Source organism: Scyliorhinus torazame, chromosome 1 (genome assembly GCF_047496885.1).
Source record: "Scyliorhinus torazame isolate Kashiwa2021f chromosome 1, sScyTor2.1, whole genome shotgun sequence".
NCBI classification, from domain to species: domain Eukaryota; kingdom Metazoa; phylum Chordata; class Chondrichthyes; order Carcharhiniformes; family Scyliorhinidae; genus Scyliorhinus; species Scyliorhinus torazame.
Genome location: NC_092707.1, coordinates 426,045,835 through 426,070,435, shown reverse-complemented (window position 1 = coordinate 426,070,435; position 24,601 = coordinate 426,045,835). Strand labels below are relative to the sequence as shown.

Here is a 24,601-nt window from a genome sequence, read left to right as displayed (position 1 = left end):
ACGGGGGAAGCTCTGGTGAAACCTCTGGTGTTCAATAAGACTCGAGAGTGAGTTCTATCAGAGCGTGTGTTCAATAAGACTCGAGAGTGAGTTCGATCAGAGCGTGTGTTCAATAAGACTCGAGAGTGAGTTCGATCAGAGCGTGTTCAATAAGACTCGAGAGTGAGTTCGATCAGAGCGGTGTTTAATAAGACTCGAGAGTGAGTTCGATCAGAGCGGTGTTTAATAAGACTCGAGAGTGAGTTCGATCAGAGTGAGTGTTCAATAAGACTCGAGAGTGAGTTCTATCAGAGCGGTGTTTAATAAGACTCGAGAGTGAGTTCGATCAGAGCGTGTGATCAATAAGACTCGAGGGGGAGTTCTATCAGAGTGAGTGTTTAATAAGACTCGAGGATGAGTTCTATCAGAGCGTGTGTTCAATAAGACTCGAGAGTGAGTTCGATCAGAGCGTGTGTTCAATAAGACTCGAGAGTGAGTTCGATCAGAGCGTGTGTTCAATAAGACTCGAGAGTGAGTTTGATCATAGCATGTGTTCAATAAGACTCGAGAGTGAGTTCGATCACATCGTGTGTTCAATAAGACTCGAGAGTGAGTTCGATCACAGCGTGTGTTCAATAAGACTCGAGAGTGAGTTCGATCAGAGTGAGTGTTTATAAGACTCGAGGCTGAGTTCTATCAGAGCGTGTGTTCAACAAGACTCGAGAGTGAGTTCTATCAGAGCGTGTGTTCAATAAGACTCGAGAGTGAGTTCGATCAGAGCGTGTGTTCAATAAGACTCGAGAGTGAGTTCGATCAGAGCGTGTGTTCAATAAGACTCGAGAGTGAGTTCGATCAGAGCGTGTGTTCAATAAGACTCGAGAGTGAGTTCTATCAGAGCGTGTGTTCAATAAGACTCGAGAGTGAGTTCTATCAGAGCGTGTGTTCAATAAGACTCGAGAGTGAGTTCGATCAGAGCGTGTGTTCAAGAAGACTCGAGAGTGAGTTCGATCAGAGCGTGTGTTCAATAAGACTCGAGAGTGAGTTCGATCAGAGCTTGTGTTCAATAAGACTCGAGAGTGAGTTCGATCAGAGCGTGTGTTCAATAAGACTCGAGAGTGAGTTCGATCAGAGCGTGTGTTCAATAAGACTCGAGGGTGAGTTCGATCAGAGCGTGTGTTCAATAAGACTCGAGAGTGAGTTCTATCAGAGCGTGTGTTCAATAAGACTCGAGAGTGAGTTCGATCAGAGCGTGTGTTCAATAAGACTCGAGAGTGAGTTCGATCAGAGCATGTGTTCAATAAGACTCGAGGGGGAGTTCGATCAGAGCGTGTGTTCAATAAGACTCGAGAGTGAGTTCGATCAGAGCGTGTGTTCAATAAGACTCGAGAGCGAGTTCGATCAGAGCGTGTGTTCAATAAGACTCGAGAGCGAGTTCGATCAGAGCGTGTGTTCAATAAGACTCGAGAGTGAGTTCAATCAGAGCGGGTGTTCAATAAGACTCGAGAGTGAGTCCTATCAGAGCGTGTGTTCAAAAAGACTCGAGAGTGAGTTCGATCAGAGCGTGTGTTCAATAAGACTCGAGAGTGAGTTCGATCAGAGCGTGTTCAATAAGACTCGAGAGTGAGTTCGATCAGAGCGTGTGTTCAATAAGACTGGAGAGTGAGTTCGATCAGAGCGTGTGTTCAATAAGACTCGAGAATGAGTTCGATCAGAGCAGTGTTTAATAAGACTCGAGAGTGAGTTCGATCAGAGCGTGTGATCAATAAGACTCGAGGGGGAGTTCTATCAGAGTGAGTGTTTAATAAGACTCGAGGATGAGTTCTATCAGAGCGTGTGTTCAATAAGACTCGAGAGTGAGTTCGATCAGAGCGTGTGTTTAATAAGACTCGAGAGTGAGTTCTATCAGAGCGAGTGTTCAATAAGACTCGAGGGTGAGTTCTATCAGAGCGTGTGTTCAATAAGACTCGAGAGTGAGTTCGATCAGAGCGTGTGTTCAATAAGACTCGAGAGTGAGATCTATCAGAGCGTGTGTTCAATAAGACTCGAGAGTGAGTTCGATCAGAGCGTGTGTTCAATAAGACTCGAGAGTGAGTTCGATCAGAGCATGTGTTCAATAAGACTAGAGAGTGAGTTCGATCACAGCGTGTGTTCAATAAGACTAGAGAGTGAGTTCGATCACAGCGTGTGTTCAATAAGACTCGAGAGTGAGTTCGATCAGAGCGTGTGTTCAATAAGACTCGAGAGTGAGTTCGATCAGAGCGTGTGTTTAATAAGACTCGAGGGTGAGTTCTATCAGAGCATGTGTTCAATAAGACTCGAGAGTGAGTTCGATCAGAGCGTGTGTTCAATAAGACTCGAGGGTGAGTTCTATCAGAGCGTGTGTTCAATAAGACTCGAGGATGAGTTCTATCAGAGCGTGTGTTCAATAAGACTGGAGAGTGAGTTCGATCAGAGCGGTGTTTAATAAGACTCGAGGATGAGTTCTATCAGAGCGTGTGTTCAATAAGACTCGAGAGTGAGTTCGATCAGAGCGTGTGTTCAATAAGACTCGAGGGTGAGTTCTATCAGAGCGTGTGTTCAATAAGACTCGAGAGTGAGTTCGATCAGAGCGTGTGTTCAATAAGACTCGAGGATGAGTTCTATCAGAGCGTGTGTTCAATAAGACTCGAGAGTGAGTTCGATCAGAGCGTGTGTTCAATAAGACTCGAGGGTGAGTTCTATCAGAGCGTGTGTTCAATAAGACTCGAGAGTGAGTTCGATCAGAGCGGTGTTTAATAAGACTCGAGGGTGAGTTCTATCAGAGCATGTGTTCAATAAGACTCGAGAGTGAGTTCGATCAGAGCGTGTGTTCAATAAGACTCGAGAGTGAGTTCTATCAGAGCGTGTGTTCAATAAGACTCGAGAGTGAGTTCGATCAGAGCGTGTGTTCAATAAGACTCGAGAGTGAGTTCGATCAGAGCGTGTGTTCAATAAGACTCGAGAGTGAGTTCGATCAGAGCGTGTGTTCAATAAGACTCGAGAGTGAGTTCGATCAGAGCGTGTGTTCAATAAGACTCGAGAGTGAGTTCGATCAGAGCGTGTGTTCAATAAGACTCGAGAGTGAGTTCGATCAGAGCGTGTGTTCAATAAGACTCGAGAGTGAGTTCGATCAGAGCGTGTGTTCAATAAGACTCGAGAGTGAGTTCGATCAGAGGGTGTGTTCAATAAGACTCGAGAGTGAGTTCGATCAGAGCGGTGTTTAATAAGACTCGAGGGTGAGTTCTATCAGAGCGTGTGTTTAATAAGACTCGAGAGTGAGTTCGATCAGAGCATGTGTTTAATAAGACTCGAGGGGGAGTTCGATCAGAGCGTGTGTTCAATAAGACTCGAGAGTGAGTTCGATCAGAGCGTGTGTTCAATAAGACTCGAGGATGAGTTCTATCAGAGCGTGTGTTCAATAAGACTCGAGAGTGAGTTCTATCAGAGCGTGTGTTCAATAAGACTTAAGAGTGAGTTCTATCAGAGCGTGTGTTTAATAAGACTCGAGGATGAGTTCTATCAGAGCGAGTGTTCAATAAGACTCGAGAGTGAGTTCTATCAGAGTGTGTGTTCAATAAGACTCGAGAGTGAGTTCTATCAGAGCGTGTGTTCAATACAACTCGAGAGTGAGTTCTATCAGAGCGTGTGTTCAATAAGACTCGAGGATGAGTTCTATCAGAGGGTGTGTTCAATAAGACTCGAGAGTGAGTTCTATCAGAGCGTGTGTTCAATAAGACTCGAAAGTGAGTTCGATCAGAGCGTGTGTTCAATAAGACTCGAGAGTGAGTTCTATCAGAGCGTGTGTTCAATAAGACTCGAGAGTGAGTTCGATCAGAGCGTGTGTTCAATAAGACTCAAGAGTGAGTTCTATCAGAGCGTGTCTTCAATAAGACTCGAGAGTGAGTTCGATCAGAGCGTGTGATCAATAAGACTCGAGAGTGAGTTCGATCAGAGCGGTGTTTAATAAGACTCGAGGGTGAGTTCTATCAGAGCGTGTTCAATACGACTCGAGAGTGAGTTCGATCAGAGCGTGTGTTCAATAAGACTCGAGGGTGAGTTCTATCAGAGCGTGTGTTCAATAAGACTCGACGGTGATTTCTATCAGAGCGTGTGTTCAATAAGACTCGAGAGTGAGTTCGATCAGAGCGTGTGTTCAATAAGACTCGAGGGTGAGTTCAATCAGAGCGTGTGTTCAATAAGACTCGAGAGTGAGTTCGATCAGAGCGTGTGATCAATAAGACTCGAGAGTGAGTTCGATCAGAGCGTGTGTTTAATACGACTCGAGGGTGAGTTCTATCAGAGCGTGTGTTCAATAAGACTCGAGAGTGAGTTCGATCTGAGCGTGTGATCAATAAGACTCGAGAGTGAGTTCGATCAGAGCGGTGTTTAATAAGACTCGAGGGTGAGTGCTATCAGAGCATGTGTTCAATAAGACTCGAGAGTGAGTTCGATCAGAGCGTGTGTTCAATAAGACTCGAGGATGAGTTCTATCAGAGCGTGTGTTCAATAAGACTCGAGAGTGAGTTCGATCAGAGCGTGTGTTCAATACAACTCGAGGGGGAGTTCTATCAGAGCGTGTGTTCAATAAGACTCGAGAGTGAGTTCTATCAGAGCTTGTGTTCAATAAGACTCGAGGGGGAGTTCTATCAGAGTGAGTGTTCAATAAGACTCGAGAGTGAGTTCGATCAGAGCGTGTGTTCAATAAGACTCGAGAGTGAGTTCTATCAGAGCGTGTGTTCAATAAGACTCGAGAGTGAGTTCTATTAGAGCGTGTGTTCAATAAGACTCCAGAGTGGGTTCGATCAGAGCGGTATTTAATAAGACTCGAGGGTGAGTTCTTTCAGAGCGTGTGTTCAATAAGACTCGAGAGTGAGTTCGATCAGAGCGTGTGTTCAATAAGACTCGAGAGTGAGTTCTATCAGAGCGTGTGTTTAATAAGACTCGAGGAGGAGTTCGATCAGAGCGTGTGTTCAATAAGACTCGAGAGTGAGTTCGATCAGAGCGTGTGTTCAATAAGACTCGAGAGTGAGTTCTGTCAGAGCGTGTGTTCAATAAGACTCGAGAGTGAGTTCTATCAGAGCGTGTGTTCAATAAGACTCGAGGGTGAGTTCTATCAGAGCGTGTGTTCAATAAGACTCGAGAGTGAGTTCGATCAGAGCGGTGTTTAATAAGACTCGAGGGTGAGTTCTATCAGAGCATGTGTTCAATAAGACTCGAGAGGGAGTTCTATCAGAGCGTGTGTTCAATAAGACTCGAGGGTGAGTTCGATCAGAGCGTGTGTTCAATAAGACTCGAGAGTGAGTTCGATCAGAGCGTGTGTTCAATAAGACTCGAGAGTGAGTTCGATCAGAGCGTGTGTTCAATAAGACTCGAGAGTGAGTTCGATCAGAGCGTGTGTTCAATAAGACTCGAGAGTGAGTTCGATCAGAGCGTGTGTTCAATAAGACTCGAGAGTGAGTTTGATCAGAGCGTGTGTTCAATAAGACTCGAGAGTGAGTTCGATCAGAGCGTGTGTTCAATAAGACTCGAGAGTGAGTTCGATCAGAGCGTGTGTTCAATAAGACTCGAGAGTGAGTTCGATCAGAGCGTGTGTTTAATAAGACTCGAGAGTGAGTTCGATCAGAGCATGTGTTTAATAAGACTCGAGGGGGAGTTCGATCAGAGCGTGTGTTCAATAAGACTCGAGAGTGAGTTCGATCAGAGCGTGTGTTCAATAAGACTCGAGGATGAGTTCTATCAGAGCGTGTGTTCAATAAGACTCGAGAGTGAGTTCTATCAGAGCGTGTGTTCAATAAGACTTGAGAGTGAGTTCTATCAGAGCGTGTGTTTAATAAGACTCGAGGATGAGTTCTATCAGAGCGAGTGTTCAATAAGACTCGAGAGTGAGTTCTATCAGAGTGTGTGTTCAATAAGACTCGAGAGTGAGTTCTATCAGAGCGTGTGTTCAATACAACTCGAGAGTGAGTTCTATCAGAGCGTGTGTTCAATAAGACTCGAGGATGAGTTCTATCAGAGGGTGTGTTCAATAAGACTCGAGAGTGAGTTCTATCAGAGCGTGTGTTCAATAAGACTCGAGAGTGAGTTCGATCAGAGCGTGTGTTCAATAAGACTCGAGAGTGAGTTCTATCAGAGCTTGTGTTCAATAAGACTCGAGAGTGAGTTCAATCAGAGCGTGTGTTCAATAAGACTCGAGAGTGAGTTCGATCAGAGCGTGTTCAATAAGACTCGAGAGTGAGTTCTATCAGAGCGTGTGTTCAATAAGACTCGAGAGTGAGTTCGATCAGAGCGTGTGTTCAATAAGACTCAAGAGTGAGTTCTATCAGAGCGTGTCTTCAATAAGACTCGAGAGTGAGTTCGATCAGAGCGTGTGATCAATAAGACTCGAGAGTGAGTTTGATCAGAGCGTGTGATCAATAAGACTCGAGAGTGAGTTCGATCAGAGCGGTGTTTAATAAGACTCGAGGGTGAGTTCTATCAGAGCGTGTTCAATACGACTCGAAAGTGAGTTCGATCAGAGCGTGTGTTCAATAAGACTCGAGGGTGAGTTCTATCAGAGCGTGTGTTCAATAAGACTCGACGGTGATTTCTATCAGAGCGTGTGTTCAATAAGACTCGAGAGTGAGTTCGATCAGAGCGTGTGTTCAATAAGACTCGAGGGTGAGTTCGATCAGAGCGTGTGTTCAATAAGACTCGAGAGTGAGTTCGATCAGAGCGTGTGATCAATAAGACTCGAGAGTGAGTTCGATCAGAGCGTGTGTTTAATACGACTCGAGGGTGAGTTCTATCAGAGCGTGTGTTCAATAAGACTCGAGAGTGAGTTCGATCTGAGCGTGTGATCAATAAGACTCGAGAGTGAGTTCGATCAGAGCGGTGTTTAATAAGACTCGAGGGTGAGTGCTATCAGAGCATGTGTTCAATAAGACTCGAGAGTGAGTTCGATCAGAGCGTGTGTTCAATAAGACTCGAGGATGAGTTCTATCAGAGCGTGTGTTCAATAAGACTCGAGAGTGAGTTCGATCAGAGCGTGTGTTCAATACAACTCGAGGGGGAGTTCTATCAGAGCGTGTGTTCAATAAGACTCGAGAGTGAGTTCTATCAGAGCTTGTGTTCAATAAGACTCGAGGGGGAGTTCTATCAGAGTGAGTGTTCAATAAGACTCGAGAGTGAGTTCGATCAGAGCGTGTGTTCAATAAGACTCGAGAGTGAGTTCTATCAGAGCGTGTGTTCAATAAGACTCGAGAGTGAGTTCTATTAGAGCGTGTGTTCAATAAGACTCCAGAGTAGGTTCGATCAGAGCGGTATTTAATAAGACTCGAGGGTGAGTTCTATCAGAGCGTGTGTTCAATAAGACTCGAGAGTGAGTTCGATCAGAGCGTGTGTTCAATAAGACTCGAGAGTGAGTTCTATCAGAGCGTGTGTTTAATAAGACTCGAGGGGGAGTTCGATCAGAGATTGTGTTCAATAAGACTCGAGAGTGAGTTCGATCAGAGCGTGTGTTCAATAAGACTCGAGAGTGAGTTCGATCAGAGCGTGTGTTCAATAAGACTCGAGAGTGAGTTCTATCAGAGCGTGTGTTCAATAAGACTCGAGAGTGAGTTCGATCAGAGCGTGTGTTCAATAAGACTCGAGAGTGAGTTCTATCAGAGCGTGTGTTCAATAAGACTCGAGAGTGAGTTCGATCAGAGCGTGTGATCAATAAGACTCGAGAGTGAGTTCGATCAGAGCGTGTGTTTAATACGACTCGAGAGTGAGTTCGATCAGAGCGTGTGTTCAATAAGACTCGAGAGTGAGTTCGATCAGAGCGTGTGATCAATAAGACTCGAGAGTGAGTTCGATCAGAGCGGTGTTTAATAAGACTCGAGGGTGAGTTCTATCAGAGCGTGTTCAATACGACTCGAGAGTGAGTTCGATCAGAGCGTGTGTTCAATAAGACTCGAGGGTGAGTTCGATCAGAGCGTGTGTTCAATAAGACTCGAGGATGAGTTCTATCAGAGCGTGTGTTCAATAAGACTCGACGGTGAGTTCTATCAGAGCGTGTGTTCAATAAGACTCGAGGATGTGTTCTATCAGAGCGTGTGTTCAATAAGACTCGAGGATGAGTTCTATCAGAGCGTGTGTTCAATAAGACTCGACGGTGAGTTCTATCAGAGCGTGTGTTCAATAAGACTCGAGAGTGAGTTCTATCAGAGCGTGTGTTCAATAAGACTCGAGAGTGAGTTCGATCAGAGCGGTGTTCAATAAGACTCGAGAGTGAGTTCGATCAGAGCGTGTGTTCAATAAGACTCGAGAGTGAGTTCGATCAGAGCGTGTGTTCAATAAGACTCGAGAGTGAGTTCGATCAGAGCGGTGTTCAATAAGACTCGAGGATGAGTTCTATCAGACCGTGTGTTCAATAAGACTCGAGAGTGAGTTCGATCAGAGCGTGTGTTTAATAAGACTCGAGGATGAGTTCTATCAGACCGTGTGTTCAATAAGACTCGAGAGTGAGTTCGATCAGAGCGTGTGTTTAATAAGACTCGAGGATGAGTTCTATCAGACCGTGTGTTCAATAAGACTCGAGAGTGAGTTCGATCAGAGCGTGTGTTCAATAAGACTCGAGAGTGAGTTCTATCAGAGCGTGTGTTTAATAAGACTCGAGGGGGAGTTCGATCAGAGATTGTGTTCAATAAGACTCGAGAGTGAGTTCGATCAGAGCGTGTGTTCAATAAGACTCGAGAGTGAGTTCGATCAGAGCGTGTGTTCAATAAGACTCGAGAGTGAGTTCTATCAGAGCGTGTGTTCAATAAGACTCGAGAGTGAGTTCGATCAGAGCGTGTGTTCAATAAGACTCGAGAGTGAGTTCTATCAGAGCGTGTGTTCAATAAGACTCGAGAGTGAGTTCGATCAGAGCGTGTGATCAATAAGACTCGAGAGTGAGTTCGATCAGAGCGTGTGTTTAATACGACTCGAGAGTGAGTTCGATCAGAGCGTGTGTTCAATAAGACTCGAGAGTGAGTTCGATCAGAGCGTGTGATCAATAAGACTCGAGAGTGAGTTCGATCAGAGCGGTGTTTAATAAGACTCGAGGGTGAGTTCTATCAGAGCGTGTTCAATACGACTCGAGAGTGAGTTCGATCAGAGCGTGTGTTCAATAAGACTCGAGGGTGAGTTCGATCAGAGCGTGTGTTCAATAAGACTCGAGGATGAGTTCTATCAGAGCGTGTGTTCAATAAGACTCGACGGTGAGTTCTATCAGAGCGTGTGTTCAATAAGACTCGAGGATGTGTTCTATCAGAGCGTGTGTTCAATAAGACTCGAGGATGAGTTCTATCAGAGCGTGTGTTCAATAAGACTCGACGGTGAGTTCTATCAGAGCGTGTGTTCAATAAGACTCGAGAGTGAGTTCTATCAGAGCGTGTGTTCAATAAGACTCGAGAGTGAGTTCGATCAGAGCGGTGTTCAATAAGACTCGAGAGTGAGTTCGATCAGAGCGTGTGTTCAATAAGACTCGAGAGTGAGTTCGATCAGAGCGTGTGTTCAATAAGACTCGAGAGTGAGTTCGATCAGAGCGGTGTTCAATAAGACTCGAGGATGAGTTCTATCAGACCGTGTGTTCAATAAGACTCGAGAGTGAGTTCGATCAGAGCGTGTGTTTAATAAGACTCGAGGATGAGTTCTATCAGACCGTGTGTTCAATAAGACTCGAGAGTGAGTTCGATCAGAGCGTGTGTTCAATAAGACTCGAGAGTGAGTTCTATCAGAGCGTGTTCAATACGACTCGAGAGTGAGTTCGATCAGAGCGTGTGTTCAATAAGACTCGAGGGTGAGTTCTATCAGAGCGTGTGTTCAATAAGACTCGACGGTGATTTCTATCAGAGCGTGTGTTCAATAAGACTCGAGAGTGAGTTCTATCAGAGCGTGTGTTCAATAAGACTCGACGGTGAGTTCTATCAGAGCGTGTGTTCAATAAGACTCGAGAGTGAATTCTATCAGAGCGTGTGTTCAATAAGACTCGAGAGTGAGTTCGATCAGAGCGGTGTTCAATAAGACTCGAGAGTGAGTTCGATCAGAGCGTGTGTTCAATAAGACTCGAGAGTGAGTTCGATCAGAGCGTGTGTTCAATAAGACTCGAGAGTGAGTTCGATCAGAGCGGTGTTCAATAAGACTCGAGGATGAGTTCTATCAGACCGTGTGTTCAATAAGACTCGAGAGTGAGTTCGATCAGAGCGTGTGTTTAATAAGACTCGAGGATGAGTTCTATCAGGCCGTGTGTTCAATAAGACTCGAGAGTGAGTTCGATCAGAGCGTGTGTTCAATAAGACTCGAGAGTGAGTTCTATCAGAGCGTGTTCAATACGACTCGAGAGTGAGTTCGATCAGAGCGTGTGTTCAATAAGACTCGAGGGTGAGTTCTATCAGAGCGTGTGTTCAATAAGACTCGACGGTGATTTCTATCAGAGCGTGTGTTCAATAAGACTCGAGAGTGAGTTCGATCAGAGCGTGTGTTCAATAAGACTCGAGGGTGAGTTCGATCAGAGCGTGTGTTCAATAAGACTCGAGAGTGAGTTCGATCAGAGCGTGTGATCAATAAGACTCGAGAGTGAGTTCGATCAGAGCGTGTGTTTAATACGACTCGAGGATGAGTTCTATCAGAGCGTGTGTTCAATAAGACTCGAGAGTGAGTTCGATCTGAGCGTGTGATCAATAAGACTCGAGAGTGAGTTCGATCAGAGCGGTGTTCAATAAGACTCGAGGGTGAGTGCTATCAGAGCATGTGTTCAATAAGACTCGAGAGTGAGTTCGATCAGAGCGTGTGTTCAATAAGACTCGAGGGTGAGTTCTATCAGAGCATGTGTTCAATAAGACTCGAGGATGAGTTCTATCAGAGCGTGTGTTCAATAAGACTCGACGGTGAGTTCTATCAGAGCGTGTGTTCAATAAGACTCGAGAGTGAGTTCTATCAGAGCGTGTGTTCAATAAGACTTGAGAGTGAGTTCGATCAGAGCGGTGTTCAATAAGACTCGAGAGTGAGTTCGATCAGAGCGTGTGTTCAATAAGACTCGAGAGTGAGTTCGATCAGAGCGTGTGTTCAATAAGACTCGAGAGTGAGTTCGATCAGAGCGGTGTTCAATAAGACTCGAGGATGAGTTCTATCAGACCGTGTGTTCAATAAGACTCGAGAGTGAGTTCGATCAGAGCGTGTGTTTAATAAGACTCGAGGATGAGTTCTATCAGACCGTGTGTTCAATAAGACTCGAGAGTGAGTTCGATCAGAGCGTGTGTTCAATAAGACTCGAGAGTGAGTTCTATCAGAGCGTGTTCAATACGACTCGAGAGTGAGTTCGATCAGAGCGTGTGTTCAATAAGACTCGAGGGTGAGTTCTATCAGAGCGTGTGTTCAATAAGACTCGACGGTGATTTCTATCAGAGCGTGTGTTCAATAAGACTCGAGAGTGAGTTCTATCAGAGCGTGTGTTCAATAAGACTCGACGGTGAGTTCTATCAGAGCGTGTGTTCAATAAGACTCGAGAGTGAGTTCTATCAGAGCGTGTGTTCAATAAGACTCGAGAGTGAGTTCGATCAGAGCGGTGTTCAATAAGACTCGAGAGTGAGTTCGATCAGAGCGTGTGTTCAATAAGACTCGAGAGTGAGTTCGATCAGAGCGTGTGTTCAATAAGACTCGAGAGTGAGTTCGATCAGAGCGGTGTTCAATAAGACTCGAGGATGAGTTCTATCAGACCGTGTGTTCAATAAGACTCGAGAGTGAGTTCGATCAGAGCGTGTGTTTAATAAGACTCGAGGATGAGTTCTATCAGACCGTGTGTTCAATAAGACTCGAGAGTGAGTTCGATCAGAGCGTGTGTTCAATAAGACTCGAGAGTGAGTTCTATCAGAGCGTGTTCAATACGACTCGAGAGTGAGTTCGATCAGAGCGTGTGTTCAATAAGACTCGAGGGTGAGTTCTATCAGAGCGTGTGTTCAATAAGACTCGACGGTGATTTCTATCAGAGCGTGTGTTCAATAAGACTCGAGAGTGAGTTCGATCAGAGATTGTGTTCAATAAGACTCGAGAGTGAGTTCGATCAGAGCGTGTGTTCAATAAGACTCGAGAGTGAGTTCGATCAGAGCGTGTGTTCAATAAGACTCGAGAGTGAGTTCTATCAGAGCGTGTGTTCAATAAGACTCGAGAGTGAGTTCGATCAGAGCGTGCGTTCAATAAGACTCGAGAGTGAGTTCTATCAGAGCGTGTGTTCAATAAGACTCGAGAGTGAGTTCGATCAGAGCGTGTGATCAATAAGACTCGAGAGTGAGTTCGATCAGAGCGTGTGTTTAATACGACTCGAGAGTGAGTTCGATCAGAGCGTGTGTTCAATAAGACTCGAGAGTGAGTTCGATCAGAGCGTGTGATCAATAAGACTCGAGAGTGAGTTCGATCAGAGCGGTGTTTAATAAGACTCGAGGGTGAGTTCTATCAGAGCGTGTTCAATACGACTCGAGAGTGAGTTCGATCAGAGCGTGTGTTCAATAAGACTCGAGGGTGAGTTCGATCAGAGCGTGTGTTCAATAAGACTCGAGGATGAGTTCTATCAGAGCGTGTGTTCAATAAGACTCGACGGTGAGTTCTATCAGAGCGTGTGTTCAATAAGACTCGAGGATGTGTTCTATCAGAGCGTGTGTTCAATAAGACTCGAGGATGAGTTCTATCAGAGCGTGTGTTCAATAAGACTCGACGGTGAGTTCTATCAGAGCGTGTGTTCAATAAGACTCGAGAGTGAGTTCTATCAGAGCGTGTGTTCAATAAGACTCGAGAGTGAGTTCGATCAGAGCGGTGTTCAATAAGACTCGAGAGTGAGTTCGATCAGAGCGTGTGTTCAATAAGACTCGAGAGTGAGTTCGATCAGAGCGTGTGTTCAATAAGACTCGAGAGTGAGTTCGATCAGAGCGGTGTTCAATAAGACTCGAGGATGAGTTCTATCAGACCGTGTGTTCAATAAGACTCGAGAGTGAGTTCGATCAGAGCGTGTGTTTAATAAGACTCGAGGATGAGGTCTATCAGACCGTGTGTTCAATAAGACTCGAGAGTGAGTTCGATCAGAGCGTGTGTTCAATAAGACTCGAGAGTGAGTTCTATCAGAGCGTGTTCAATACGACTCGAGAGTGAGTTCGATCAGAGCGTGTGTTCAATAAGACTCGAGGGTGAGTTCTATCAGAGCGTGTGTTCAATAAGACTCGACGGTGATTTCTATCAGAGCGTGTGTTCAATAAGACTCGAGAGTGAGTTCTATCAGAGCGTGTGTTCAATAAGACTCGACGGTGAGTTCTATCAGAGCGTGTGTTCAATAAGACTCGAGAGTGAGTTCTATCAGAGCGTGTGTTCAATAAGACTCGAGAGTGAGTTCGATCAGAGCGGTGTTCAATAAGACTCGAGAGTGAGTTCGATCAGAGCGTGTGTTCAATAAGACTCGAGAGTGAGTTCGATCAGAGCGTGTGTTCAATAAGACTCGAGAGTGAGTTCGATCAGAGCGGTGTTCAATAAGACTCGAGGATGAGTTCTATCAGACCGTGTGTTCAATAAGACTCGAGAGTGAGTTCGATCAGAGCGTGTGTTTAATAAGACTCGAGGATGAGTTCTATCAGACCGTGTGTTCAATAAGACTCGAGAGTGAGTTCGATCAGAGCGTGTGTTCAATAAGACTCGAGAGTGAGTTCTATCAGAGCGTGTTCAATACGACTCGAGAGTGAGTTCGATCAGAGCGTGTGTTCAATAAGACTCGAGGGTGAGTTCTATCAGAGCGTGTGTTCAATAAGACTCGACGGTGATTTCTATCAGAGCGTGTGTTCAATAAGACTCGAGAGTGAGTTCGATCAGAGCGTGTGTTCAATAAGACTCGAGGGTGAGTTCGATCAGAGCGTGTGTTAAATAAGACTCGAGAGTGAGTTCGATCAGAGCGTGTGATCAATAAGACTCGAGAGTGAGTTCGATCAGAGCGTGTGTTTAATACGACTCGAGGGTGAGTTCTATCAGAGCGTGTGTTCAATAAGACTCGAGAGTGAGTTCGATCTGAGCGTGTGATCAATAAGACTCGAGAGTGAGTTCGATCAGAGCGGTGTTTAATAAGACTCGAGGGTGAGTGCTATCAGAGCATGTGTTCAATAAGACTCGAGAGTGAGTTCGATCAGAGCGTGTGTTCAATAAGACTCGAGGATGAGTTCTATCAGAGCGTGTGTTCAATAAGACTCGAGAGTGAGTTCGATCAGAGCGTGTGTTCAATACAACTCGAGGGGGAGTTCTATCAGAGCGTGTGTTCAATAAGACTCGAGAGTGAGTTCTATCAGAGCTTGTGTTCAATAAGACTCGAGGGGGAGTTCTATCAGAGTGAGTGTTCAATAAGACTCGAGAGTGAGTTCGATCAGAGCGTGTGTTCAATAAGACTCGAGAGTGAGTTCTATCAGAGCGTGTGTTCAATAAGACTCGAGAGTGAGTTCTATTAGAGCGTGTGTTCAATAAGACTCCAGAGTGGGTTCGATCAGAGCGGTATTTAATAAGACTCGAGGGTGAGTTCTATCAGAGCGTGTGTTCAATAAGACTCGAGAGTGAGTTCGATCAGAGCATGTGTTCAATAAGACTCGAGAGTGAGTTCTATCAGAGCGTGTGTTTAATAAGACTCGAGGGGGAGTTCGATCAGAGATTGTGTTCAATAAGACTCGAGAGTGAGTTCGATCAGAGCGTGTTCAATAAGACTCGAGAGTGAGTTCGATCAGAGCGTGTGTTCAATAAGACTCGAGAGTGAGCTCGATCAGAGCGGTGTTTAATAAGACTCGAGAATGAGTTCGATCAGAGCGTGTGATCAATAAGACTCGAGGGGGAGTTCTATCAGAGTGAGTGTTTAATAAGACTCGAGGATGAGTTCTATCAGAGGGTGTGTTCAATAAGACTCGAGAGTGAGTTCTATCAGAGCGTGTGTTCAATAAGACTCGAGAGTGAGTTCGATCAGAGCGTGTGTTCAATAAGACTCGAGAGTGAGTTCTATCAGAGCTTGTGTTCAATAAGACTCGAGAGTGAGTTCCATCAGAGCGTGTGTTCAATAAGACTCGAGAGTGAGTTCGATCAGAGCGTGTGTTCAATAAGACTCGAGAGTGAGTTCTATCAGAGCGTGTGTTCAATAAGACTCGAGAGTGAGTTCGATCAGAGCGTGTGTTCAATAAGACTCGAGAGTGAGTTCTATCAGAGCGTGTGTTCAATAAGACTCGAGAGTGAGTTCGATCAGAGCGTGTGATCAATAAGACTCGAGAGTGAGTTCGATCAGAGCGTGTGTTTAATACGACTCGAGAGTGAGTTCTATCAGAGCGTGTGTTCAATAAGACTCGAGAGTGAGTTCGATCAGAGCGTGTGATCAATAAGACTCGAGAGTGAGTTCGATCAGAGCGGTGTTTAATAAGACTCGAGGGTGAGTTCTATCAGAGCGTGTTCAATACGACTCGAGAGTGAGTTCGATCAGAGCGTGTGTTCAATAAGACTCGAGGGTGAGTTCGATCAGAGCGTGTGTTCAATAAGACTCGAGGATGAGTTCTATCAGAGCGTGTGTTCAATAAGACTCGACGGTGAGTTCTATCAGAGCGTGTGTTCAATAAGACTCGAGGATGTGTTCTATCAGAGCGTGTGTTCAATAAGACTCGAGGATGAGTTCTATCAGAGCGTGTGTTCAATAAGACTCGACGGTGAGTTCTATCAGAGCGTGTGTTCAATAAGACTCGAGAGTGAGTTCTATCAGAGCGTGTGTTCAATAAGACTCGAGAGTGAGTTCGATCAGAGCGGTGTTCAATAAGACTCGAGAGTGTGTTCGATCAGAGCGTGTGTTCAATAAGACTCGAGAGTGAGTTCGATCAGAGCGTGTGTTCAATAAGACTCGAGAGTGAGTTCGATCAGAGCGGTGTTCAATAAGACTCGAGGATGAGTTCTATCAGACCGTGTGTTCAATAAGACTCGAGAGTGAGTTCGATCAGAGCGTGTGTTTAATAAGACTCGAGGATGAGTTCTATCAGACCGTGTGTTCAATAAGACTCGAGAGTGAGTTCGATCAGAGCGTGTGTTCAATAAGACTCGAGAGTGAGTTCGATCAGAGCGTGTGTTCAATAAGACTCGAGAGTGAGTTCGATCAGAGCGTGTGTTCAATAAGACTCGAGAGTGAGTTCGATCAGAGCGTGTGTTCAATAAGACTCGAGAGTGAGTTCGATCAGAGCGTGTGTTCAATAAGACTCGAGAGTGAGTTCGATCAGAGCGTGTGTTCAATAAGACTCGAGGGTGAGTTCTATCAGAGCATGTGTTCAATAAGACTCGAGAGTGAGTTTGATCAGAGCGTGTGTTCAATAAGACTCGAGAGTGAGTTCGATCAGAGCGTGTGTTCAATAAGACTCGAGAGTGAGTTCTATCAGAGCGGTGTTTAATAAGACTCGAGAGTGAGTTCTATCAGAGCGTGTGTTCAATAAGACTCGAGAGTGAGTTCGATCAGAGCGTGTGTTCAATAAGACTCGAGAGTGAGTTCTATCAGAGCGTGTGTTCAATAAGACTCGAGAGTGAGTTCAATCAGAGCGTGTGTTCAATAAGACTCGAGAGTGAGTTCTATCAGAGCGTGTGTTCAATAAGACTCGAGAGTGAGTTCTATCAGAGCGTGTGTTCAATAAGACTCGAGAGTGAGTTCTATCAGAGCGGTGTTTAATAGGGACGTGACCCTGGCTCGTGTCTAGTGCACTCTTTTTTTTCTCCAAAAAATTTAGAGTACCCATTTCATTTTTTCGAATTAAGGGGCAATTTAGCGTGGCCAATCCACCTACCCTGCACATCCGCACTCACGGGGAGAATGGGCAAACACCACGCGGAGAGTGATCCGGGGCCGGAATCGAACCCAGGTCCTCAGCGCCATAGGCAGCAGGGCTACACTGTACCAGCCTCTGTCTCGCAAGTTCATCAGATCTTCAATATCCACTTGAAACAATCCAACCCACACAGCCCACTGCTGACCGTCCAATATACAACCCACCCTCCGTACTGACCCTCTGACACTGCAGCACTCCCTCCGTACTGACCCTCTGACAGTGCGGGGCTCCCTCAGTACTGACCCTCTGACAGTGCAGCACTCCCTCAGTACTGACCCTCTGACAGTGCGGCACTCCCTCAGTACTGACCCTCTGACAGTGCGGCACTCCCTCAGTACTGACCCTCTGACAGTGCAGCACTCCCTCAGTACTGACCCTCTGACAGTGCAGCACTCCCTCAGTACTGACCCTCTGACAGTGCAGCACTCCCTCCGTACTGACCCTCTGACAGTGCAGCACTCCCTCAGTACTGACCCTCCGACAGTGCAGCACTCCCTCAGTACTGACCCTCCGACAGTGCGGCACTCCCTCAGTACTGACCCTCTGACAGTGCGGCACTCCCTCAGTACTGACCCTCTGACAGTGCAGCACTCCCTCGGTACTGACCCTCTGACAGTGCGACACTCCCTCAGTACTGACCCTGACAGTGCAGCACTCCCTCATTACTGACCCTCTGACAGTGCAGCACTCCCTCAGTACTGACCCTCTGACAGTGCAGCACTCCCTCAGTACTGTTCCTCTGACAGTGCAACACTCCCTCAGTACTGACCCTCTGACAGTGCAGCACTCCCTCAGTACTGGCCCTCTGACAGAGCGGCACTCCCTCAGTACTGACCCTCTGACAGTGCAACACTCCCTCAGTACTGACCCTCTGACAGAGCGGCACTCCCTCAGTACTGACCCTCTGACAGTGCAACACTCCCTCAGTACTGACCCTCTGACAGTGCAGCACTCCCTCAGTACTGACCCTCTGACAGTGCAGCACTCCCTCAGTACTGACCCTCTGACAGTGCAGCGCTCCCTCAGTACTGACCCTCTGACAGTGCAGCACTCCCTCAGTACTGACCCTCTGACAGTGCAGCACTCCCTCAGTACTGACCCTCTGACAGTGCGGCACTCCCTCAATACTGACCCTCTGACAGTGCGGCACTCCCTCAGCACTGACCCTCTGACAGTGCGGCACTCCCTCAGTATTGACCCTCTGACAGTGCAACACTCCCTCAGTACTGACCCTCTGACAGAGCGGCACTCCCTCAGTACTGACCCTCTGACAGTGCAACACTCCCTCAGTACTGACCCTCTGACAGTGCAGCACTCCCTCAGTACTGACCCTCTGACAGTGCAGCACTCCCTCAGTACTGACCCTCTGACAGTGCAGCGCTCCCTCAGTACTGACCCTCTGACAGTGCAGCACTCCCTCAGTACTGACCCTCTGACAGTGCAGCACTCCCTCAGTACTGACCCTCTGACAGTGCGGCACTCCCTCAATACTGACCCTCTGACAGTGCGGCACTCCCTCAGCACTGACCCTCTGACAGTGCGGCACTCCCTCAGTATTGACCCTCTGACAGTGCTGCACTCCCTCAGTACTGACCCTCTGACATTGCAGATCTCCCTCAGACTCTTGACAATAAGAGTGATGGTTAGAATCATAGAAGTTTGCAGCATGGAAACAGGCCCTTCGGCCCAACCAGTCCATGCCGCCCAGTTTTTAACCATTAAGCTAGTCCCAGTTGCCCGCACTTGGCCCATAACCCTCTATACCCATCTTACCCATGTAACTATCTAAATGCTTTTTAAAAGACACAATTGTACCCGCCTCTACTACTACCTCTGGCAGCACATTCCAGACACTCACTACCCTCTGAGTGAAGAAATTGCCCCTCTGGGCCCTTCTGAATCTCTCCCCTCTCACCTTAAACCTATGCCCTCTAGTTTTAGACTCCCCTACCTTTGGGAAAAGATGTTGACTATCTACCTTATCTCTGCCCCTCATTATTTTATAGACCTCTATAAGATCACCCCAAGCCTCCTACGCTCCAAGGAAAAAAGTCCCAGTCTATCCAGCCTCTCCTTATAACTCAAACCATCAAGTCCCGGCGACATCCTAGTAAATCTTTTCTGCACTCTTTCTCGTTTAATAATATCCTTTCTATAATAGGGTGACCAGAACTGCACACAGTATTCCAAGTGTGGCCGTACCCACACGGGTCGAGTGGTTATGTCGCTCGATGACCATCGGCTGCTTTCCGCTTTGAGGAGGAGAGCTGACTCGCGGTGATTTAACTTTAGGATCACCAGACCTCACGAGAGGACCAAGGCTGTGAAGACGGAGGCGTCCGCACCATACCGTGGGTGCTTGTTAGGTGAACTGGCCATTCTGAATTCTCCGTGTGTACCCGAACAGGTGCCGGAATGTGGCGACTAGGGGCTTGTCACCGTAACTTCATTGCAGTGTTAATGTCAACCTACTTGTGACAATAAAGATTATCATGAAATTCCATGAATAACTGACACTAATTTTATTTTTGTTTTGTTTTTCTTTCTAAATTTAGAGTACCCAATTCATTTTTTCCAATTAAGGGGCGATTTAGCGTGGCCAATCCACCTTCCCTGCACATCTTTGGGTTGTGGGGGCGAAACCCACGCAGACACGGGGAGAATGTGCAAACTCCACACGGACAGTGACCCAGAGCCGGGATCGAACCTGGGACCTCGGCGCCGTGAGGCAGCAGGGCGAACCCACTGCGCCACCGAGCCCCCTCAATAACTGACACTAATGACTGCTGTCTGAATGCTGTTGTGAAGTGCTTGGATGGGGTTTCTCCGAGAGGAGAGAGATACGTTGTGAGCTGAGGAGGAATTTCCCCTCTCTGGGGGTAAGTGAATCTTTACCGCAGTGAGCTCGAGGCTGGGTCGTTAAGTATGTTCAAGACTGAGATTGTTAATCAAGGGTTATGGGGATAAAGCGGGAAAGTGGAGTTGAGGATTATCACATCAGATTAGTCATGATCTCATTGAATAGCAGAGCAGACTCGATGGGCCGAATGGCCGACTTCTGGCCCTGCACCTTATGGTGTGATGAGCGTTCTCGCTCTGCCCTCCGGTAGGAACAACGTCACGTTGAATTGTGCTGCTGCTCTGACACTTTCCCACTCTGCCAAAGTAGCGGTTGTGTCGGAGGACATGTCTTACCCGGGGACGTGGGCAGCAGCAGCCGAACGAACTCGGTCTGATCAGCCAGGTGCAGGATACTGTAGACACTGCTGTTCAGCAGCTCCTCTTGCTCGTGTCCCAGGTAATTAGTGACATTCTCCGAGACGAACATGATGCGGCCTTCACCATTCAGAACAAAGAAAAACCCATCCAGAGCCTGCACAGATCACAAACCCTTCAGAAAGCAGGAGCGGTGAGACACCCCCCCCCCCACCCCCACCCACTCCCCCCCCCCCCACACACACACACCCCCCCCCCACACACACACACCCCCCCCACACACACACTCCCCCCCCACACACACACACACTCCCCCCCCACACACACACACACTCCCCCCCCACACACACACACACTCCCCCCCCACACACACACTCCCCCCCCCACACACACACTCCCCCCCCCACACACACACTCCCCCCCCCCCCACACACACTCCCCCCCCACACACACACTCCCCCCCACACACACACTCCCCCCCCACACACACACACACCCCCACACACACTCACCCCCCACACACACACTCCCCCCCCACACACACACACTCCCCCCCCCACACACACACTCCCCCCCACACACACACACTCCCCCCCACACACACACACTCCCCCCCACACACACACACTCCCCCCCCACACACACACTCCCCCCCCACACACACACTCCCCCCCCCACACACACACTCCCCCCCCCACACACACACTCCCCCCCACACACACACACTCCCCCCCCACACACACACTCCCCCCCCACACACACACTCCCCCCCCCACACACACACTCCCCCCCCACACACACACTCCCCCCCCACACACACACTCCCCCCCCCCACACACCCACTCCCCCCCCCCCACACACACACTCCCCCCCACACACACACTCCCCCCCCACACACACACTCCCCCCCCACACACACACTCCCCCCCCCACACACACACACTCCCCCCCCACACACACACACTCCCCCCCATACACACACTCCCCCCACACACACACACCCCCCACACACACACACTCCCCACACACACACACTCCCCCCACACACACACTCCCCCCACACACACACTCCCCCCACACACACACTCCCCCCCACACACACACTCCCCCCCACACACACACTCCCCCCCACACGCACACTCCCCCCCCCACACACAGCCCCCCACCCCCACCCCCCCCACCCCCCCACACCCCCCCCCCACCACCCCCACACCACACCCACACCACCCCCCCCCCACCCACACACACTCTCCCCCCCCCCCCCCCCAACCCCCCCCCTTAACAGGGTTAAGGAAAATCCCAAAGCCTTTTATTCGTATATAAGGAGCAAGAGGGTAACTAGAGAAAGGATTGGCCCACTCAAAGACAAAAGAGGGAATTTATGCGTGGAGTCAGAGGAAATGGGTGAGATTCTTAATGAGCACTTTGCATCAGTATTCACCAAGGAGAGGGACATGACGGATGTTGAGGCTAGGGATGGATGTTTAAATACTCTAGGTCAAGTCGGCATAAGGAAGGGGGAAGTTTTGGGTATTCTAAAAGGCATTAAGGTGGACAGGTCCCCAGGTCCGGATGGGATTATCCCAGGTTACTGAGGGAAGCGAGGGACGAAATAGCTGGGGCCTTAACAGATATCTTTGCAGCATCCTTGAGCACGGGTGAGGACCCGGAGGACTGGAGAATTGCTAATGTTGTCCCTTTGTTTAAGAAGGGTAGCAGGGATAATCCAGGGAATTATAGACCTGTCAGCTTGACGTCAGTGGTAGGCAAACTGTTGGAGAAGATACTGAGGGATAGGATCTATTCACATTTGGAAGAAAATAGACTGATCAGTGATAGGCAGCATGGTTTTGTGCAGGGAAGATCATGTCTTACAAACCTAATAGAATTCTTTGAGGAAGTGACAACGTTAATTGATGAGGGAAGGGCTGTAGATGTCATATACATGGACTTCAGTAAGGCGTTTGATAAAGTTTCCCATGGCAGGTTGATGGAAAAAGTGAAGTCGTATGGGGTTCAGGGTATACTAGCTAGATGGATAAAGAACTGGCTGGGCAACAGGAGACAGAGAGTAGTGGTGGAAGGGAGTTTCTCAAAATGGAGAAAGGTGACTAGTGGTGTTCCACAGGGATCTGTGCTCGGACCACTGTTGTTTGTGATATACATAAATTATCTGGACGAAGGTATAGGTGGTCTGATTAGCAACTTTGCAGATGATACTAAGATTGGTGGAGTTGCAGATAGCGAGGAGGACTGTCAGAGAATACAGCAGAATATAGATAGATTGGAGAGTTGGGCAGAGAAATGGCAGATGGAGATCAATCCAGGCAAATGCGAGGTGATGCATTTTGGAAGATCTAATTCAAGAGCGGACTATACGGTCAATGGAAGAGTCCTGGGGAAAATTGATGTACAGAGAGATCTGGGAGTTCAGGTCCATTGTACCCTGAAGGTGGCAACGCTGGTCGATAGAATGGTCAAGAAGGCATACAGCATGCTTGCCTTCATCGGACGGGGTATTGAGTACAAGAGTCGGCAGGTCATGTTACAGTTGTATAGGACTTTGGTTAGGCCACATTTGGAATACTGCGTGCAGTTCTGGTCGCCACATTACCAGAAGGATGTGGATGCTTTAGAGAGGGTGCAGAGGAGGTTCACCAGGATGTTGCCTGGTATGGAGGGTGCTAGCTATGAAGAAAGGTTGAGTAGATTAGGATTGTTTTCGTTGGAAAGACGGAGGTTGAGGGGGGACCTGATTGAGGTCTACAAAATTATGAGAGGTATGGACAGGGTGGATAGCAACAAGCTTTTTCCAAGAGTGGGGGTGTCAATTACAAGGGGTCACGATTTCAAGGTGAGACGGGGAAAGTTTAAGGGAGATGTGCGTGGAAAGTTTTTTACGCAGAGGGTGGTGGGTGCCTGGAACGCTTTGCCAGCGGAGGTGGTAGAGGCGGGCACGATAGCATCATTTAAGATGCATCTAGACAGATATATGAACGGGTGGGGAACAGAGGGAAGTAGATCCTTAGAAAATAGGTGACAGGTTTAGATAAAGGATCTGGATCGGCGCAGGCTGGGAGGGCCGAAGGGCCTGTCCCTGTGCTGTAATTTTCTTTGTTCTTGTTCTAACACACGCAACCCAACTATACCCCCCCTACACCCACCCCAGACCCTTCAGGACAAGGTGTGGAGATGCTGGCGTTGGACTGGGGTGAGCACAGTAGCAAGCCTTACAACACCAGGTTAAACTCCAACAGGTTTGTTTCGAATCACGAGCTTTCGGAGCGCTGCTCTCTCTCACACACATTCACCTGAGGAAGGAGCAGTGCTCCAAAAGCTAGTGATTCGAAACAAACTTAGAACATAGAACGATACAGCGCAGTACAGGCCCTTCGGCCCACAATGTTGCACCGAAACAAAAGCCATCCAACCTACACTATGCCATTCTCATCCATATGTTTATCCAATAAACTTTTAAATGCCCTCAATGTTGGCGAGTTCACTACTGTAGCAGGTAGGGCATTCCACGGCCTCACTACTCTTTGCGTAAAGAACCTACCTCTGTCCTATATCTATTACCCCTCAGCTTAAAGCTATGTCCCCTCGTGCCAGCCATATCCATCCGCGGGAGAAGGCTCTCACTGTCCACCCTATCTAACCCCGATCATTTTGTATGCCTCTATTAAGTCTCCTCTTAACCTTCTTCTCTCCAACGAAAACAACCTCAAGTCCATCAGCCTTTCCTCATAAGATTTTCCCTCCATACCAGGTAACATCCTGGTAAATCTCCTCTGCACCCGCTCCAAAGCCTCCACGTCCTTCCTATAATGCGGTGACCAGATCTGTACGCAATACTCCAAATGCGGCCGTACCAGAGTTCTGTACAGCTGCAACATGACCTCCTGACTCCGGAACTCAATCCCTCTACCAATAAAGGCCAACACTCTATAGGCCTTCTTCACAACCCTATCAACCTGGGTGGCAACTTTCAGGGATCTATGTACATGGACACCTAGATCCCTCTGCTCATTCGCACTTCCAAGAACTTTACCATTAGCCAAATATTCCGCATTCCTGTTATTCCTTCCAAAGTGAATCACCTCACACTTCTCTACATTAAACTCCATTTGCCACCTCTCAGCCCAGCTCTGCAGCTTATCTATATCCCTCTGTAACCTGCTACATCCTTCCACACTATCGACAACACCACCGACTTTAGTATCGTCTGCAAATTTACTCACCCACCCTTCTGCGCCTTCCTCTAGGTCATTGATAAAAATGACAAACAGCAACGGCCCCAGAACAGATCCTTGTGGTACTCCACTTGTGACTGAACTCCATTCTGAACATTTCCCATCAAGCACCACCCTCTGTCTTCTTTCAGCCAGCCAATTTCTGATCCACATCTCTAAATCACCCTCAATCCCCAGCCTCCGTATTTTCTGCAATAGCCTACCGTGGGGAACCTTATCAAACGCTTTGCTGAAATCCATATACACCACATCAACTGCTCTACCCTCGTCTACCTGTTCAGT

General features: G+C 47.7%; 1 protein-coding gene across 1 annotated transcript in view; it reads right to left on the bottom strand.

Moving 5' to 3' along the window:
- Positions 1-24,601, bottom strand: part of ncoa1 (nuclear receptor coactivator 1) — a gene marked incomplete at its 3' end in the record, with an annotated part of 209,936 nt that overhangs the window by 40,127 nt on the left and 145,208 nt on the right. Inside the window, exon 5 of the mRNA XM_072509453.1 lies at positions 20,046-20,223. Within this exon, the coding sequence (XP_072365554.1) occupies positions 20,046-20,223 (178 nt within the window). The remainder of the gene's footprint in view (positions 1-20,045; positions 20,224-24,601) is intronic.